The sequence below is a fragment of the Panthera tigris genome, chromosome A1 (genome assembly GCF_018350195.1).
Source record: "Panthera tigris isolate Pti1 chromosome A1, P.tigris_Pti1_mat1.1, whole genome shotgun sequence".
Taxonomy (NCBI): domain Eukaryota; kingdom Metazoa; phylum Chordata; class Mammalia; order Carnivora; family Felidae; genus Panthera; species Panthera tigris.
The window spans coordinates 121,608,281-121,627,332 of record NC_056660.1 but is presented as its reverse complement, the minus strand read 5'-3'; the positions used below and the strand labels follow the sequence as shown (position 1 = coordinate 121,627,332).

At 40.8% G+C, this 19,052-nt stretch overlaps 1 protein-coding gene across 12 annotated transcripts in view; it reads left to right on the top strand.

The window, feature by feature from the left end:
- Nucleotides 1–19,052, top strand: part of PPP2R2B (protein phosphatase 2 regulatory subunit Bbeta) — a 313,867-nt gene that overhangs the window by 114,586 nt on the left and 180,229 nt on the right. Inside the window, exon 1 of one of the 12 annotated variants that reach the window (XM_042986579.1) lies at nt 8,057–8,093. The exons of the other annotated variants lie outside the window; for them this stretch is intronic. Within the exon in view, the coding sequence (XP_042842513.1) occupies nt 8,072–8,093 (22 nt within the window). The 5' untranslated portion in view covers nt 8,057–8,071. Of the gene's footprint in view, nt 1–8,056; nt 8,094–19,052 lie in introns of those variants that run through there. 12 annotated transcript variants of the gene reach the window in all.

The following is a 19,052-nucleotide window of genomic DNA, read 5'->3' as shown; positions in this document are numbered from 1 at the left end:
CAGATGGTGCTTGGTCAAGTTCTTGAGTGTCTTGGAAACCTTTGAAGCATGATTGTATTCACACTACAAATAATAGCCAGTAGGATGTACATGAAAGCCCTTTATTCTGTTGATTGCAGTGGAACAGTATTCGTTAATGTATGGGTCATGGTGCATCATGTCCGTGCTATGAGAACACAGCAGGGGTATTGAGAGCTAACAAAGAATTCTGAGTTTTCACAAGAGCTGATTTCCAACTTCCACCTGAAAGGTAGGGTTCCTCTGGGATGAGGACGCAGGCTGGTGAAGGCAAACTGACCCCATTGCCAACAGTTCTGCATCAAGTCACTGTCTCTACTACAGAAGACCAGAGTAGACCTTGTCTGATGCAGTAAGTGCAAGTGAGTAGAATCAATGGCCTAAGTGAAAGCTTGGGCTTCCTGGCCAGGCTTAGAAGCTGAAAGACAAAGAATGGCTTTTCACAGCACCTTTTACCAACAGAGGTTTCCTAAAAATGACTTGATTAGTTTCATTTTCTACCCTTGTAGGACTTGTAGATGGGACCACCCAGATGATACATTTGTTCACTGGTCCAGCAAATCTTTATGAAGCATCATTTATGGCCAGGGCCTTTGCTAGGCATTTGTTGGAGAAAAAGTGCGTTCCACAGGTTATCATTACCTTGATTTCAGGGATCTTGTGTTCATTGCTTCTGTTTTACCCAGGGCATTTGGCACAGTGTATTACACATAAGGAGCACTCCATGAAGGTAAATGGAAAGAAAAAAAAAAGTACTCTGTCATTTGCAGCTACCAATGCAGTCAGATGTCAGGAAAGTAGCATTTGATCTCCTAATAACCTACACTTATCCATTAATATAAATTGCATTGTACACAGTGAGACCAGGTGGGTAACTTCAAGTTCTGCTTACTCCATTCTTTATGACTCTTATTTTCAATGGCTTGGCTACAGGACAGTTATATAGAGACTTGGAAGCATGAGAGCAGATCATTGGCTTGCACCCACTTCACCAGCACAGGTGGACGCATCATGAACATGTCCTGTGTATTTTTTTTTTTCATTCCTTACTTCAGTAAGATGATGATGCTACTGGCTTTCTGAAATTCTCTCCAGATGTTAGATCACTGCATTACCGTTTTCATGTGGGTGTTATTATCCATCCGTGTACCATCATTTGAGTCAGTGGTTCTGCCACTGGATGAATGGCTGCAGTGGAAGGGGTGAAGCAGAGATGCCAGTCAGGCAGCTGAGTGTCATAGTGAATGCAAAGTGGAAAATGTAGGGATAGCCCGATTGCATGTTTATATAACCCCAATGAGCATGTGCATAGATAAAAACGATAGTCACTAATGATAGCAGAGTATGCATTGTGTGCTAGACACTATGCTAGTAATTTTATGTGTGTTATCCCACCCAGTTCTCTTAACAGTCCTCATAGATTGGATGCTTGCACTAGCCCCAGTTATACATGAAGAAACTGATAATATATTCATGGCCATGCAGCTAAGAGTTCATGATCTTAGCCACTACCCTGTATTGTGGTGTAAATGTTTAATATAACATGGTTAAAAGAATGAATTATTGATGGACAGTTGGTTGAATGAGAAGGAGGACTTATTTCTGCTTGCCCCCATATTTTCACTTGCACAAAAATGTGAAGGGGGTTGGGAAACAGAAATCACTGTTTGTTTTCTAGGTTCTGCTGCTTTATAAATTAGTCTAGTTCTATTTGGTAGCCTCCCAATCAAACCAATAAATTGGATGAGTCAGTGGTTCTTAAAAAAAATTCTGAAATTAAAATAAAACTACAGTGTATTAATATGGTGATTAGTCACATCACCAAAATAGAGACACTTTGTAAGGACTCTTTTCAAAACCTTGAGTAGAAACAGAAAACTATAGGATATGCAGGCATTTAGCAATGGTGTTTGGTATTGGAAGAAATCATTTGTGCAATTACCTGTAGATTCTAACCAAATTGGGAGCAAATATTAGCTATGTTTCTCATGGGTTTTTAGACTTACCCAACTGTTTGGTAAATTATTGGAGTTATGTGCATTTTTGAGAAGCTCTGTACTTGTCTGTTTGACAAGAGGTGAAAAGGAAATGGGCATTCACACCAATCCACTTAATTTATAATTCTGCTTTGGCAGTGTTTTATAAAGAATAGATCCTCATTGCCTTAAGGTAAATGCTATTCCACTTTAATTGCAACTGTCATTGGGTGAAGATGTTGAACTAAGCCTGGGTCTCGGGTCTCCACTGACAAATGAGAGGCATAAATTTCTGACACATCTTATCTTTTTAATGAGTGTTTAGTAACAACCCACCATTTGCTGTGCAAAGTTCAGGCACTATTTCATTTAATAAGAATAAGTAAAGAATAATCAATTTTAGTTCAAGTATAAAATTTATTATTGGTTAATAAAGGAAGACTAAAGATTTTTGTGAAGAACATCAAACTGTTTTTCCAAGCTAAGCTATTTTTCTTCTGTCCCAGTCCCATCTGTGAGACTAAGATGAATTAAAGTCCAATTTTATTGATCTTTTGTGGACAGCTACGACCAGAGATGAGCCAAAGTAGATTTCCTATCATAGTGTTTCTCAAAAAGGTGTTCAAGGGCACCTGGGTGGCTCAGTCTGTTAAGTATTTGACTTCGGCTCAGATCATGATCTCGTGGTTTGTGAGTTCGAGCCCCACATCAGGCTCTGTGCTGACAGCTCAGAGCCTGGAGCTTGCTTTGGATTCTGTGTCTCTGTTTCTCTCTGCCCCTCCCCCACTCACACTCTGTCTCACTCTGTCTCTCAAAAGTGAATAAACATTAAAAAAAAAATAAAATGGTGTTCAGAATTCTTGAGACACTTGTCAGTACAAAATTCCCAAGCTCCATTCAGTATCTACTGAATCATGTGCACAGTGGTTACCTAGTAACCTGCATCTTTTAACAGGATCCCCCCAGTGAATCTGACTATGTATGAAGACCACTGAGCAAACTGGTCTTCCAGTGCCTGAGTTCGACTCTTGCCTTTATCTCAGCATTGTATTTGTAGCCCATTCTAGCTCTGGAGGCAGAAAACTCCATTCTTGGAGCTTAGTTGGCCACTCTTAGGTCCTACACGCTCTGTTTATTGCTAATTCTAACTATCTACCACCTAATTAAACACTTCCACTTGGGGACAGGTAGCAATATTGAGTAATATTTAAGAGCACAGACACTGGAGCTGGACCTCTCTGGTTTCTCTGGTTTAGCATGACTAAAGTGTTGATATACACAGGAGCATGTTTGTTCTTGGTCAGATTGCTGTGTGATCTTAACATCTTGAGACTTTGATTTCCTCAAAGGTAAAGTTACAATGGCCATAATAACTGACTTCATATGGTTATCTTGGGGATTAAATGAGTTGATTAAATTAATTGGTCCTTGGATCCTCTGTTCTTGTCATCTACAATTACTCCTTTTGTTATTTTGTCCAGTTTTCTGGCTTAAAATACTACCTAAATGCTGACAGCTCTCAAATTCATATCTTTAGTCCAGTCCTCTCCTGAACTCCAGATTTATATACCCACCTTCTTCAGAATCTCTACTTGGATGTTTAATAAAACATCTCAGACTTCATGTTTTCAGATTGAACTGATCATTTCCTGAACAAACCTATTCTACCTGCAGTGGTCCCTTGCTCAGGTGTTGGCAGTTTTCACCTTCTTCCTCAGGCCAAAAACCTTGGAGTCATTCTTGACTCACATTCCACACACAATACATCAGGAAATCCTATTGGCTCTATTTTTAAATTCTGTTCAAAATCCCATGCCTCTTCCTCACTTCCACAGCTACCATACTGATCCAAGCCACTATCATGCTTTGTTGCAACTGTCTCCTGCTTCTGCCCTTGACTTTGACACCCATATCTGTTCTCCATACAGTAGCCAGACTAATCCCTGTAGGAATTTAGGTAAAAATCTGTCACTCCTCTGTTCATCATTTTCCACAGACTCTCCATCTCACTCAGCATAAAAGGGTCCTTACGATGGCCTGGCAGGCTGTACATCAGTGGCCACTTTCCTCTCTGACCTCATTCCTGCTGCCTTCTCTGTCCTCAGCAGCCCACTTGCTTCTGCTTGTACTCACCAGACCTCAGGGCCTTAGTACTGGCTGTGTCTTTTGCATGGACTGCCCTTCTCCTAGATACCTGCATAACCAGTTTCCTTTAAACCTTTGACCGAGTGTTAACTTTCAATGGAGCCTTTACTAAATACCTATTTAAAACTGGAATCCTTTTCTGCCTTTGGCCCTTTTGACATGCTTTAACCCATTGTATTCTTATAGTAATCTAGTATACTATATACTTATTTAGCATTGTTTTTGTTTATTCAGTCAGTATCTCCTTTCAGTAGAATCTATGCTTCAAAAGGATATTTGTTCATTCCATTCATTGCTATACCCATAATGCTCTAATACAATATGTGTTAGAGCATATAGTAAGTGTTCAATGTGACATAGAGTAAGTGTTCAAATACTTGTTGAAGGGATGAATGCATGAACAACTTGGACTTAGCTTAGAACATGGTTTATTATTTCCCAAAGATTTCTGCCTTGGCTCTTAAACTAGTAAACATTTTTGTCATGCTGTTGGTCAGGAATATTTTGGTTACAAGGCTGTAAAATCCCTTTAAAATTCTACTTAATCACAGACTTGGCACACGCAAATTAAAAGTTCAAAAGAGTGCTAACTTCAGGTAAGTCTTGACCCAGAGTTCAGCTGTGTCACCCTGGATAGATGGTCTCTCAGCTCCACTTTCGTTGTAGACCCAGACGCTGTTTGCAGGCTCTTTGTTTGTGGTGGAAAGTTGACTGCTGTAATGCAGGGGTTTACATCTCCTTAAACCCTTAGGAAATATCTCCTAACCTCTCATTTGGTTTGGATTCCATGCCCAGCCCTAAATCTATTCCCTTTACTAAGATGGACCACCTGGCGGCTGTAAGCCAGGTAGACCCTAACTCTGATGTTGAGGGAAGGATGGGCAGTACCCGCATGACTTGAGGATGAGAAGGGGGAAATCCAGGGGACTTGTTTACAGAAGAATGGAAGAATGGTTGATGGGGAGACAGCTAATGGTCTGGTATAACAGTAATGAGTACATGCTTATTAAATTAAATATGATAGCATAAGGTTTGGGAATTCAAGCCAAAATAACATATGGAAGTACGGATGGATTTTTTTCATTCATTCAAGAAGTGGAATAGCATATGCAAAAGCACAGAGGTATGAAAATGTTTGACATGTTTGGAGAGCTGTGAGGAGTCGGTGTGAAGTGAGTGAAAGTAATATATTGAAATCTTCTCAGTGTAGCAGCAGAAGCCTGAACCTAACTCTCCTTGGTCCAAGTTGGAGAATTTTTTGGGCTTGGCCCAGGCACTGCGGAGTGGGGAATGGAGTATGCCAGTTAGCTCTGGTCTTAAAGACACACACATGCACAGACCACATTGGACTGAGAAAAAGAAAAATTAAGATTGTCTTCATAGAAAAAAGGGAAATTGATGCTGAGAAGGTGTCAGAAGCAGGAAAAGATCTGTAAATCATCTCAGAATAGACCCATGGACCAAGGTAGATCAATATGATAGGGTCACAATTTTAAAGTTCTATGGCATTGAATGTGGTGACATTGTGAGATACAGTATGAGAATTGTAAAATTCCCTGCCTTTTTTTTGTTTTTACAAACACCATTCCAATTCCACTCATCAACTGTTGAGTTATATATGTGTCCTTCCAAGGGTCACAAGCAGAGAAGCAAGTCCAGCAGGGCAGGAGACCAGGCATAGTTGAGTCCTCTTGTTAAAGGTTGACTTTTCTTTATTTTCATCTTGAGATTTAAGGGATACTTTGAGTAGAGGAAAGAAAGCCTAAATGTTAATTAAATTATGATATTGATGGTAAATTTTGTCCTTGCTTCTCTGCTTGTAGATCTAATCAGGGAACTCAGGAGTAAAATTTTAAGATCTGATCCTTCTCCTGGAGTCCATTTTATTCAGCCCCTAAGACACCACTCCACATCCTTCTTTTTTTCACTGCCACATGGAATATGATATGGACAACCATAATAAAATACTCTACTCTTCTTGGCATCCCAGATTTTGGGGGAAGAAAATGTGGCTATCTGACAAGAGGGGATTGATGGCCAGAGAAGTGGGGAGCATGAAGATAGAACCCCAATGACTTTGTCCTTGAGAAGAACATTCAGGACTGCCTACAGCTCTCAGTGCAGGTGTGCTCGTGGGTGAAAATAGACATCAGGGTGTCTCTCCGTGCTTGTTCCAAGACTCCATCATGTGCTCACTCCATTTTGTGCACATCTCTGTTGCCTTGCTGGCATAATTAAGCACTCCCAATGCCGCTGCCCCAGTTTCTAGTCCGTGGGTATGGAGAGCTGCCCTCACCCGTGCCAGCCCCCAGCATGTTCCCTTGTTAAATTATGCATATGCTAATGAAGTGTGAAAATCAGCCAAATAACAACTCTTTCTAATCATTTAAGGTCCCAAGAGCAAAGGAGCTTTTTTCCCCCTCTTCTCTTAATTTTGGGGTGGTTGTTATGATTTGCAAGCCAATCGGAAGTACAATTCTCTGGGCGTTTCTCCTCTCCCAGTTCCCTTCCACAGAAATGAGGCTAATTGGCATTCTCACTTCTACCTCAAGTGAGAAGAGTCTTCTGGAAAACCAGTGACCTACTGTGCCCTTTTCATTTGCATCTGGGGCTGGATAATCCATAGTTTTACATGCATACACAGAGCAGTCCCGAAGGGCAATTAACTAGACTAAATTATTTCCTGCCCCCTGGAGAGCCAGTGTTTGAGAACATCCCCCCAGAGATGGTGCATGCCAAGGCCCTTGTGTTGTGATTACATTTTACCTTTGCATTCCAGTCATCAGCTCTGAGTCTTTGCCAGTCCACCAGTTATCCTCACAGACCTAGTAATCTTCTCTGACTTCCTGATCTGGCCTGTGCCTGCCTCTCTGACCATCTTGTACACCCTCCACCCCATCACTTGCCTTGTGCTTACCATGGGTCTCTTGGATGCACCTCTTACCTCTTTTTGGAAAGCTTTATCCACACATCTTCATGTAGCTGGCTTCTTCCTGTCCTTCAGTCTCAGCTCAGTTGTGACTGTTGAGAGAGGGCAACCCTGACCACCTAGTTCATGTTGAATCCCATCCATCATCATTGTATGTCACCCCCTCTTTATTCCCTTCAGAGCCCCAATTACTGATACTATCCCATTCATTTTTACTGCCTCCTCATCCTTGAGGGCAGAGGTCTTTGTCCCCTTTGCTAACATATGAGTAGGGCCCAACACAGGCCTGGTACACAGGAAATATGCAATAGATGCCATTGTTTAAATCACTGGTGTTTTTAAAGTATCTGAACAGTTTCTCATGTCTTGGAATGTTTTGTCTCTCTGGCCATTTTATCCAAGACTATTTATTCCTCCAAGGAAGGAAATTCATTTTATTCATATTTGTTTTCCATGTTGAACATGTATGTCACCTATGCTGTTACTACAGACTGTGTTCCTTGAGTCCCAAATCATTGATGATAGTGGGCATTTCACTGTCGGTTTTACAGAGAGACTCGGGGGGAGAGGTATGTCACACACCCCATCTCTTTTCTCTCTCCCGTGGCTTGCCATTTGCCCCTCAAGTTTCAGGTATATTCTCCCTCCTGTTCACCCACACATCCGCTCAGAAATCCTCTTTTCCCCCTCCTTTGTCCTAAGAAAATCAGCTGTTGCCCCAGATTCCACCCAAAACAGGAAAACAAAAGTCTCCTAGTGATCTCAACAGCAGCTACCTTTTGTTCCTCAAGCACGCTCCGTAGGGAACTGAGTTCATTCCAACATATTTGAATGAATAAATCACAGCATAGATGTTATCTTGGTCCCAACTGATCTGAGCCCTTCTTTCATTTTATTCATTTATTCAACAAATACTTATTAATGTTTGTGCCAGGTGCTGGGGATACAACAGTGAGCAAGATTGATTTCCTGATGCTAAGGTCTCTGGTAGAAACTCAGGAGGATGAATGAATACAGAGGTTTGGGTGAGTTCACCTCTGCTGCTGCAAGAAATCTAATTGTAAACCAAAGGATCATATTTAAAGAATACACTTCAGCACAGATTTTAAAGTGCTTTTCCAAATTACCTAATGCTAAGATTGTAGATATCTCTGCCCAATCTTAACCTCCCTAGTTTGGAGAAAAATTACTCTTACTTTTTTTTTTGTTTTTTTTTAGGTAGGGTGTGCTAAAGAAAAAATTAGGTTTGCTGGGGGTGGAAATTACCACCACCACTAAAATGTGAACAGAGGAAGTTGAAGCTGAACTGTATTTTTCAGAGCTTCACAAGAATTTTTTTTCTTGACACTACACACACACACACACACACACACACACACACACACACACGCAGTGGAAGCCAGCATGTAGCTGAACTACACAAGGAAGCCAGAGGCAACTCTCAAGATGGTGCCACAGAGCCTGGAGGGGAGAGAGGGACAGATTCCCATCACCAGCTGGAAGAGCAGGCTTCTTCCAAATGTGCTCAGTTATAGCATTGCCTCCTGGAGCAGAGACTGGAAAAAGAGTTTGCTCCTCTACTTCCTGCTACAGTGACTAGAGAGAGAAAGAGATTGAGCAATTGGGTCAGAGATGTTTTTTGTTACTACAGCAGCATGATCACACCTGTCAGGGTTTGAGCTTAAAGAAAAAGGCAAGGGTTGAAAACTGCTGTCATAGGAGCTGACCTCTGCCTCTAGGTGGCTTATATTTGTCCAATAAAGAGTTGGCTCAGTGTTTAAATATTTTTTTAATGAGTTGCTAACACTTAAGCACCACAAAGTTTAAAGTTTTTATAATTTATTTTGAGAGAGAGAGAGAGAGAGAGCAGAGGAAGAACAGAGGGAGAGGGAGAGGGAGAGGGAGAGGGAGAGAGAGAGAGAGAGAGAGAGAGAATTCCAAGAAGGCTCTGCACTGTCAGAGCAGATCCCATGAACCATGAGACCTGAGCCAAAGTTAAGAGTTGGACGCTTAATTGAGTGAGCCACCCAGGTGCCCCTAAAAATATCTTTTCAAAATGGACATCTGGCTGGGTCAGTCGGTAGAGCATGCTACTGTTGATCTCGGGACTGTGGGTTCAAGCACCACACTGAGTATAGAGATTACTTTTTTAAAAACTAAAATCTTCAAAAAAGAAAATTTTAGTAGTCCTATAGTTTTATTGCCTTCCAGAGTCTTTTCTTTTTCTCCAAAGACTGATCTGTGGTAAAAAGGAACTTGCTAGGTCATATCATACTCAAATGTGTCTTTCCTTTTTCCTCCGCCATTCTGGGGTGTTGTGGGAAGAGACAGGGGAAAATGAAACCGAATCATACCTGTCCAGATGATACCAAGAATAATTAAGATGGGTAAAGGAGTAAAACAGGTGATTAGAGAAAAAGCACACATGCACAGTAAAGGGTTATAAACTGAGAGCTCCGAGAAAGCAGAGGGCAATATAAATATCTTCAATTGCCTGTAAGTAACCCGGCCCCCCAAGAACAGCACTTTGGTGGTGATTATCAGTAGCTCCCCAGGTGGATGGAGTGCTGTGGCAGCCAGGAGTTTCCGGAAATGGCTAGGAGTTTGTTATCAGGATGTGGGATAAACAGGAAGGTGCCAACTTCATAATTGGTACCGGGCTGACTATCTCAGGGAGCACTTAACTTGACAACCTGTGTGAACCACAATCATGCATTTAATGTTTACTGAAGCGTGTGCCACAGAAAAGTGGAGAGTCGGTGAATGGGGCTGGGGGCTGTTCTAGAGTTATTGTAAAGCTCAAACACGATCCTGGTGAGGGGGCTCTTCTCAAAAGTACTCTACACAGTGGTGGGCGAGCTTTGTTTTCTGTTTGCCTCTCTTTGGCATCGTAACCAATCATGACTTTTACAAGTTGATTCTCCATCCCCTTTTATTCATTTCTGAATTTGCTTCTAACTTAGGTATATCCAATCCTAAAATTTCATGATTCTGACTTGTCAGTATGTCTAAGACCTAACTCATGGGGAAATTGGCATTGTGTAGTTAAGGAGGTAGAACCTTCTTTTGTGGGATGTAGATACCTAATTTTATAGAAAAATGAACAGTGTTTTAATATCTATTTGGCAGTCATTCTTGTTAAGAGCAAAGATCTAGGAGAAAATAAATTGTGTTAATATATTTATCAATCAGATCTAGCACTTAATAGTAAATTAAAGACCAACATATAGTTAAATTATATATATTTGGAATTCCAATTCTGAATTGATGTTATTTCTGATTTGCCATTACCAGGAATTAGGATATTTACTAAAGATGCAAATAGGATAAATGAGACTGTAGTGGAGAAAGTGTTCCAAGGAGTGTTGTCTTGAATCAATTTTCTGCCAGAGCTCCTAGTGCTAATATGTTTCTTAATTAAGATAGGTCTAAAGCAGGGTGCCTGGGTGGCTCAGTCAGTTAAGCATCCGACTTCGGCTCAGGTCATGATCTCACAGTCCGTGAGTTTGAGCTCCGCATCGGGCTCTGTGCTGACAGCTCGGAGCCTGAAGCCTGCTTCAGACTCTGTGTCTCCCTCTCTCTCTGCCCCTCCCCTGTTCATGCTCCATCTCTCTCTGTCTCAAAAATAAACATTAAAAAAAAAATAAACAATATATAGGTCTGAAGAATTTTCATTCATGGCAGTTTTTCAGGGTGATAGGGAAACATCCTTGACATAAAAGTAATGACTACATATCTTATATGGATCCATCAAAATTCATTTTATTAGGAGACTGAGACTGTACTTACATTTAAGTTTTAGTTACTGAGATGGCATGTGGAATGACTGATAGATGATAGATAGATTGATCGATCAATCGATCTTGACTGAGAAAACCTTTGCACATATTTTCTTAATACAAATGAAAGTGGAAGTTGGATGCAATTTGGGGAGATTAGACTGAAACATTGCATTCTCTTATTTTTGTTTAAAGAAAGAAGGGACAAAGCCTGTTGTTCTCGACGTACAATGCTTTGAGGTATTCCCATCAGTCTTTGAACATTGCAGAACATCTTCTTCCACTATGGGCCACATTCTATAGGTCCAGGAATTATTTGCCAATGGCACACAAGCAGACCCATACAGAAAGATGCACTCACAAACCCCTGTGTTATTTCTCCCTGATATTCTCTTGATGTGATGAGTTACTAAAGTGGCTCACTAAGGCAGAAACACAGTGTCTTGGTCCCTCTATCCCCCAACAAGATCATGCCAAATTTTCCCCAAGCCCTGAGAGGGAATTGATGTTTAGTGGTTAAAGTCCTTGGTCCCGAGAGACTTCGTTTCCTGTTCATAGAAAATCATCACCCCTGCTTTCACAGAGCCTGTGATGTTTCAGTCCAGCTGATAACACACTGCAGCCGGAGTCATAAATTAAACCTGGGGATGAGACTGTGACCATGTGTGCATCTGTAATAGAAAGAGATCACAAATAGCCATTAAATATTCTTCTAGCACATGGCTCTCTGTAGCTGTATAATACGCTACTCTATAAACATCCTTTAATTTACTCAACCTGGCTTCTATCCTTAGGTACTTGGTTGTTTCCAGTTTTTCCATATCTTAACCTTCACTGTACCTACATAGTTTTGCCTATCAGGGAGAAATTTCCTAAAAGCTGAATTAGGATCAGAACATGTGACAGGAGTTTATTTTTATTTTTTTTAATATTTATTTTTCAGAGAGAGAGAGGGAGAGACCGAGCGTGAGGGGGAGAGGGGCAGAAAGAGAGGGAGCCACACAATCCTAAGCAGGCCCCAGGCTCTGAGCGGTCAGCACAGAGCCCAGTGTGGGGTTCAAACTCACAAGCCGTGAGATCATGACCTGAGCTGAAGTCGAACACCTAACTGAGCAACCGAAGCATGCCCATGTGACAGCAGTTTTAAGGAATTTTTTCTATTTGGATATATTGTCCTATGACACTGTTATATTCACATTTCTATCCACCCTCCCCCTTTTCTGTTGTCTCTTTATCTCTTTCTTCCCCTTTTGCTTTCCCATCTTCCCTCCTCCCACCAGGCATCTGCACGCGGGCGTGCATGCACACACACACACACACACACACCCTGACTGTCCTCAGTTAGGTCAGGCATTTGATGTGGGGAAATAACCAAGGGTTGTTCAAGCATAGGTTGGAAAACAATGAATCAACTCTATAAAAAAACAATAGACAAGAAGGAAAACACCTATTGAGGTGTTTGGTTTGGAGGCTCTCAAGCCTTTTGGTACAGTGTGATTTGTGTAATGCATGAAAGAATTGGAGGAGTAATTGGCAGGTCAGGCTAAAATATTAATTGCTACAAGCCACCCCTGTGGACTTTGTAACATGACTATAAGTTGATGAGAGATCATGGCTATGCCACAGGGCTAAGAGCTACTTTAATGGAAACTTCTGGATCCTGAGCTTCCTGGATTAATGTTGAAACTGAGATATTCAGGGTTTATAGAATAGTATGTTTATTTTGATTTGAAGTAATAGCATTAAGACCATCAGTAGCTATAAGAGAGTTCTGCTTCTATTATGACATTGGATGGTGAAGAATCGACAATGATCCAAAATTCACTTCATTCACAGCATTTTACTTCATCCTTTAGTTGAACCTCAGTTAGATTTGATCTGGCTCAAATGAATTGTTTTCATGAAGCCTCATATTAAGGCAGCATTGATTGTGTGAAACATTATGGTAGATTGAAAGGTAAACTCATTTTTCCCTTGTTAATAATTAAACAATAGACTTTTCGTCTGAAACTTTTGTCTCGTGTTTTAAATTTTTTTTTCAACGTTTTTTATTTATTTTTGGGACAGAGAGAGACAGAGCATGAGCGGGGGAAAGGCAGAGAGAGAGGGAGACGCAGAATCGGAAACAGGCTCCAGGCTCCGAGCCATCAGCCCAGAGCCTGACGCGGGGCTCGAACTCACGGACCGCGAGATCATGACCTGGCTGAAGTCGGACGCTTAACCGACTGCGCCACCCAGGCGCCCCTGTCTCGTGTTTTAATTCACATCTCTATGTCCTTCTTTCAGGAAAAATGTCTTGCCTGGGTATTATATAGAGCCAGACATTCAGATAAATTTTAAATGCTTGCCTGAACATCACTTTTCCAAATATCCAGATGTTGGCGTTCACGCAGACTAAATATCCAGGTGGTCAAGTGACTGCACACATTTGGAAAGCTGGCATCACATAGGCAACTGTAATTCCCAGGCTCTCTTCTTATGCATGTAACTCAGTAGACACACTTTCACATCTGTTCCTTATGGGAAGCAGAGAGAGAGAAAGGCCAAATAACGTGATGAATAAGAGCAGAGTTTCAGGCTTAGGCCTGGATCAACATACTGCCACTGCCTTTACTAGCTGTGTGATTTGAGGACAGGTTTAGTTTGTGTGTCTGTTTTAGTTTCCTCATTTGTAACATGGGAGAGTACTATATACATCATGGTGGCGTTGGGTGTGGGAGTGAAGTAATGCTGTATGAGGAGGTTTGCCCAGTCCAGAGCAAGTCATAAGTTCTGTGAGTAGTGTGAACTACACTGACTGTCACCATTGGCTGGGACGTGGATGAGAAGTGGAAGGAAGGTGTCCTGCTTGGGCACTGAGGACTCTGTCCTCACAAAGCCCTTGTTACTCCTATCCTTCCATGCCACTCACCCAACGTAAGTGATGCCTTAACCATGGACAGTGAGATGAGATGTACATGATGGAGTAAATAAATGAATGAGTAGGGCGAACACCAGTGTTATACCACTGCGTTCTCTAGATGTATTTGAGAGAGCTTCTGAGAGAGAAAGAGTTTTAATGGCCCAGCAATCGGGAAAGAATGCCTAACTGTAGAGAATGCTAACACTAAAGGCATAGTGACTAATTCTCTTTCTTTCAAGCATTCATCAGGCCTTTTAGATTCTTTTCTGGCCAGGCACTAGAGCAAAGCTTGGGGTGTTTGAAGGAAATGAGGAGTCATCTAGTAGTAGCATAGGAGCGGGAGAGGAAGATGCCAAAGATAAGGGTAGAATACATCGTACTTAGAGTTGGGGTTTTATCTTGGCAAATTGAAGCACTTACTTTTGCTAGTGGACAGTCAGCCTGTAGAGTCTGCACCACTGCTTTTGCTGCAGCCTCCTTTCCACCCCTGGTTCCTTAGGGTTTGGGCATCGGCAGTCAGCAAACATTGGCTCTTCATTTTAGGAAGGTAGAGATGATCATTTTTGGTTGATCTTGTCGTTATTTTTCTGATTACATAAATATTGTCCATATTTTCAGTAATTCAAAATATGAAATATCCCCCAATCAATTCAGTGACCCATTCATTGACCAGGTATTTATTAAACATGTACTATTTTCCAGGTTTTGTACTCTAGGTGCTGATCTCAAAGATAATGAAAACTTTGTTTCCTCCACAACTCTATGAAATGTTGACATAATAGGACCAAAATAAATTGTGGTTCTGTAGTAAAGGAATAAGTGTTTTACTGCAGGAGAGAAAATCTCCCATAACCTCACTTTTTGCAATTACGTGTTTCTAAAGAGCAATTACATTGAGCCACTGTATGGAATACATAAAAACTACCTGTTTTTTAAAAAGCAAAAACAAAAGTTGCCTAATTGAGTGTCCAGGCTCTCCAATTCTAACAAAACCCAAACATACTGGTAGCAGACTTCACCTTCATCCCCAGCTTTGTCCATAATGCGCGTTATTAATCCAGGAAATTACCCTATCTGTTCCAGGCACTGGACTGCACGGAGGGAGGGAGGCCCACACCTGCCTTATGCAGAGCCTGTGACGTTTCCAGCAGTAGCATCTGAAAATCTTTGTATCGGTCTAGCTGATTATGCAATGCCACTTGAGCCATAAACTGAACGTGGGGATGAGACTATGACCAAGGGTGCATCTGTAATGTTTATGAGCTCTAAGGTCATTGCAGGAAACAGCAAGGAACATAGTTGTAATAGACTGTTGGCCTCTAAGGAAATTATTAATTAAATTTTATCTTCTCCCCGGCATGCTTCAGTGCCACCACTGTGAGTCTTTAGACCTGGGGAAGGTACGGCTCGGTAATAACCGGGCTTATCTTTGGACTGGCAATCATTTCGTATGCTCCTTTGTCTGACACCAATCATGAACTGCAGCGTGGGATGTCAAGGTTTCTGCAAATGCCAATAGCATGCCTCACACGCCTCACTGTATATCAGGCCCAGGGTTCAGAGCTCATGATAGGAAACCCAAGAGTCAACAGTGAGCACAATAATCCATTTTCTGGAAACGATGGGTGGGCACCGTCCCCTTGCCAGCACCCCGCCCTGTCAGTTTCCAGTGGTAACTCCAAAAGAGCTACAATCACCTTCAAAAGACCAAAGGAAGAGAGGCTCAAGTGTCACTGTGTTGACACCATGTAGGTGGAATGCTATTTTTGAGTCTCTGACTTGAGGTGCGGACTTGGAAAATCAGAGCTGAAATGTCATTCCCAGCTACTTTCTTTGAGAGATTTCCCAGATGGATCGGCTCAGCCCACGAATCAAATGGCATTTTTGTTGTTGTTCATAACTGCTTGCTGTGTCAGCCAGCTGTGTTCATCCTGCCTCACACTGGATCCCTCACATTAAATGTTTTCTGATCAGCTGGCAGCCATGCTGAGGACCCACAAAGCAGATTGGAGTCTACCTCTGTTTTTCCATAGATGGGAGGCCTTGCTCCACTAATGGGGATTTAAGCATCTTCATTTGAGGCAAGACAGCAGGTAGAGAATATAAGGCACAGATGTATTTGATTAGATGCTGAGTTTTCCAAATCGGTGCTTAAACATGCCTCCCCTGGCCCCACTTTGTATTTGGATGCCTCAGTCATTTGCCCCTGCTTTTACAAGTTTGAGCCACTCACCCATCTCTGGGAAGTCTTCTTTGTTAGAGAAAACTCCTGGTAAAGTCTGAGAGGAGTGAACAAGTAACTCGGGAGATCTTGGTTGAATGCCTGAAAGGGATGATGCTGTATGCCTTTAGAAAGACCAGGAATGAATAAGACACAGTCTGTAGGAGGAAGAAATGAAGAAGTGACAATACTGACAATAGCCTTGCCTCCTGGTACACTGCATGTTTGAGGTCAGCAACCTGTCTGGAAATCACATTCCCATCTTCATCACAGCCTTCCTGATCATGCCACACCCCTGGATATTCTCCTTGGAAACCCTTTAGTGTAGATGTTTAGGGTTAGGAGAGCTTTCTTTGCTTTATTACAATTTCTTAGAGGAATCTGATTCATTCTGTAATTAAGAACTATTTTAAGGTAATCTGGTTTATAAACCCTGATCAACTCTAGGGTCATTTCAGGCAGGGGATTGATAGCAAAATATTTTCGGTGGAGACGTCACCAGACCAGGGTAGTAAATTGTCATCAGGAATGCTGGAGCCTGTAGGTTTGCCACTGCCTGAGGAAGAAAGACATAATTTAACCTTGGCAATGTTTTTGGTTGTGTACAACTCTCATAGAAGCTTAGACTCTTGCAAATGGAAGGTATTTTGAACCCTTACTTGGTCCAACACCCTGCCATTTTTATAAATTCCTTCCAATGTTTTCTTGCTGAGTGATCATCCAATTTTTCATGAATGTCCTCACTGCTGGCAAGTTTCATCCCTCATAGCATTGGAGGAGTGTATTCAATTTTTTAAACATTTATGTACCTTTATTATTAGATTAGGAAGAACTGAAGAAGTCAATTTAATCAATTAAATTTTACCTATTAGTCAAAAATATACATAAATTCAAACATGTAAAAATCACTTTTTGTTTTCTAGATTATGCGTAGAAAAACTGTGACTGTAACAGCATAGTACTATTACTAATTTCAGCAATGATGCTTGTAGATTCTTTTTTTTAATGTTTGTTTATTTTTGAGAGAGAAAGAGCACGAGTGGGAGAGGAGCAAAGAGAGAGGAAGACACAGAATTCAAAGCAGGCTCCAAGCTCTGAGTTGTCAGCACAGAGCCCAATGCAGGACTCAAACTCATGAACTGTGAGATCATGACCTGAGCCGCAATCAAGAGTCAGATGCTCAGCTGACTAAGCCATCCAGGAGCCCCCGTAGATTCTTTATTTCCTTTTTTGTGGTAAAATATATATAATGTAGAATACACAAAATTAGCCATTTTAGCCATTTTTAAGTGTACAATTCCGTGACATTAATTAGCTTCACATTGTTGTGCAGCTATTTCAACCATTTCCAGAAATTTTCAGCATCCCAAACCCACTGTCCCTATACACACTAAGTGATAATTTGCTATTTCTCCCTCCACCTAATTTCTCATAACTTCTGATATATTTTCTGTCTCTATGAATTGACCTAGTTATTTCATAAAAGTGGAATCATCTAACAGTTGTCCTTTTGTGTGTATCTTTTCTTTATGTTATGGAGTCTTGGAACCTTTATCAAAGACCTGTTGATCATATATGAATGAAGTTAGCTTTGGGCTCTCTCTTCTGTTCCATTGATCTCTGTGTCTGTTTTTATGCCAGTATCACACTATTTAATTATGATAGCTTTGTAATATCTTTTGAATCAGTAAGTGTTATGCCTCCAGCTTTGTTCTTTTTTCTTAAGATTTCCTTGGCTGTTCTGGACCTTTTGTGGTTTTGTATGAATTTTAGGATTGTTTTTTTCTATTTTTGTAAATGCCACTGGGATTTTGATGAAGACAGCATTGACTCTGTGTGTTGATTTTGGTATCTTGTCAGTTTGCTGAATTCATTTATTCTGTAACAGCTTCTTGTGTGAATTCTTTAGGTTTTTTTTGTTTTTGTTTTTGTTTTTGTTTTAGATAAAAGATTATGTGGTCTCTGGATAGAGGTAGCTTTGCTTCTTCCTTTCTGATTTGGATGACTTGCCTTTCCTTTTCTTGCCTGATCACTCTGGCTTGGACTTCTAGTACTGTTTTGAATAGAACTGGTGAGCAAGCACCTTTGTCTTGTTCCTGATCTTAAAAGAAAAGACTTGAGTTTTTCACCATTGAGTGTGATGCTAGCTGGTAGTTTTGCATAACATATGAACAGTCCATATGAATTTTAGAATAAGTTTTCTAAATTTATACCCAAAAAATGCCATTGGGATTTTGATAGATATTGCATTGACTTTGTGTATCACTCCAGACACAAATACCACCATGTAGTGCTATCATCATAATAATATTGTCTTCCTAACCATGAACACTGAATATTTCCCTTTTTTTTTTTTTGGCTTTTAATCTCTTTCAGCCATTTTTGTTGTTTTCAGTGTACAAGTCTTGAACCTCTTGGTTAATTTTATTTCTCAATATTTTTACTCTTAGCTTTTTAATGCTATTGTAAATGGAATTATTTTCTTAATTTTCTTTTTGGATTGCTCATTGCTAGCATATAGGAATACATCTATTTTTGTGAGTTGGTTTTGTATTCTGTAACTTTGCTGAATACATTTATTAGCTATACCATGTATTTTTCTGGAATTCTTTAGGGTTTTTTTTTTATTTTTTTTAACATTTATTCATTTTTGAAAGGCAGAGAGAGACAGAGCATGGACAGGGGAGGGGCAGAGAGAGAGGGAGACACAGAATAGGAAGCAGGCTCCAGGCTCCGAGCTGTCAGCACAGAGCCCGACGTGGGGCTTGAATCCACAAACTGAGATCTTGACCTGAGCCGAAGTCGGACACCCAAACGACTGAGCCACCCAGGTGCCCTTAGGGTTTTTTTTAGATATAAGATCATGTCATATAAGGGTAGAGGTAGTTTTACTTCTTTCTTTCCAATTTGGATGGCTTTTATTTCTTGTTCTTGTCTAATTGCTCTGACTAGAACTTTGCTGTGTCAAATAGTAGTGGAACAGACTTATTTGTCTTGTTCCTGATCTTAGGGAAAAAGCTTTCAGTCTTTTACCATTGAGTATAATATAGTTACAAATTTTTCATATATGATCTTTATCCTG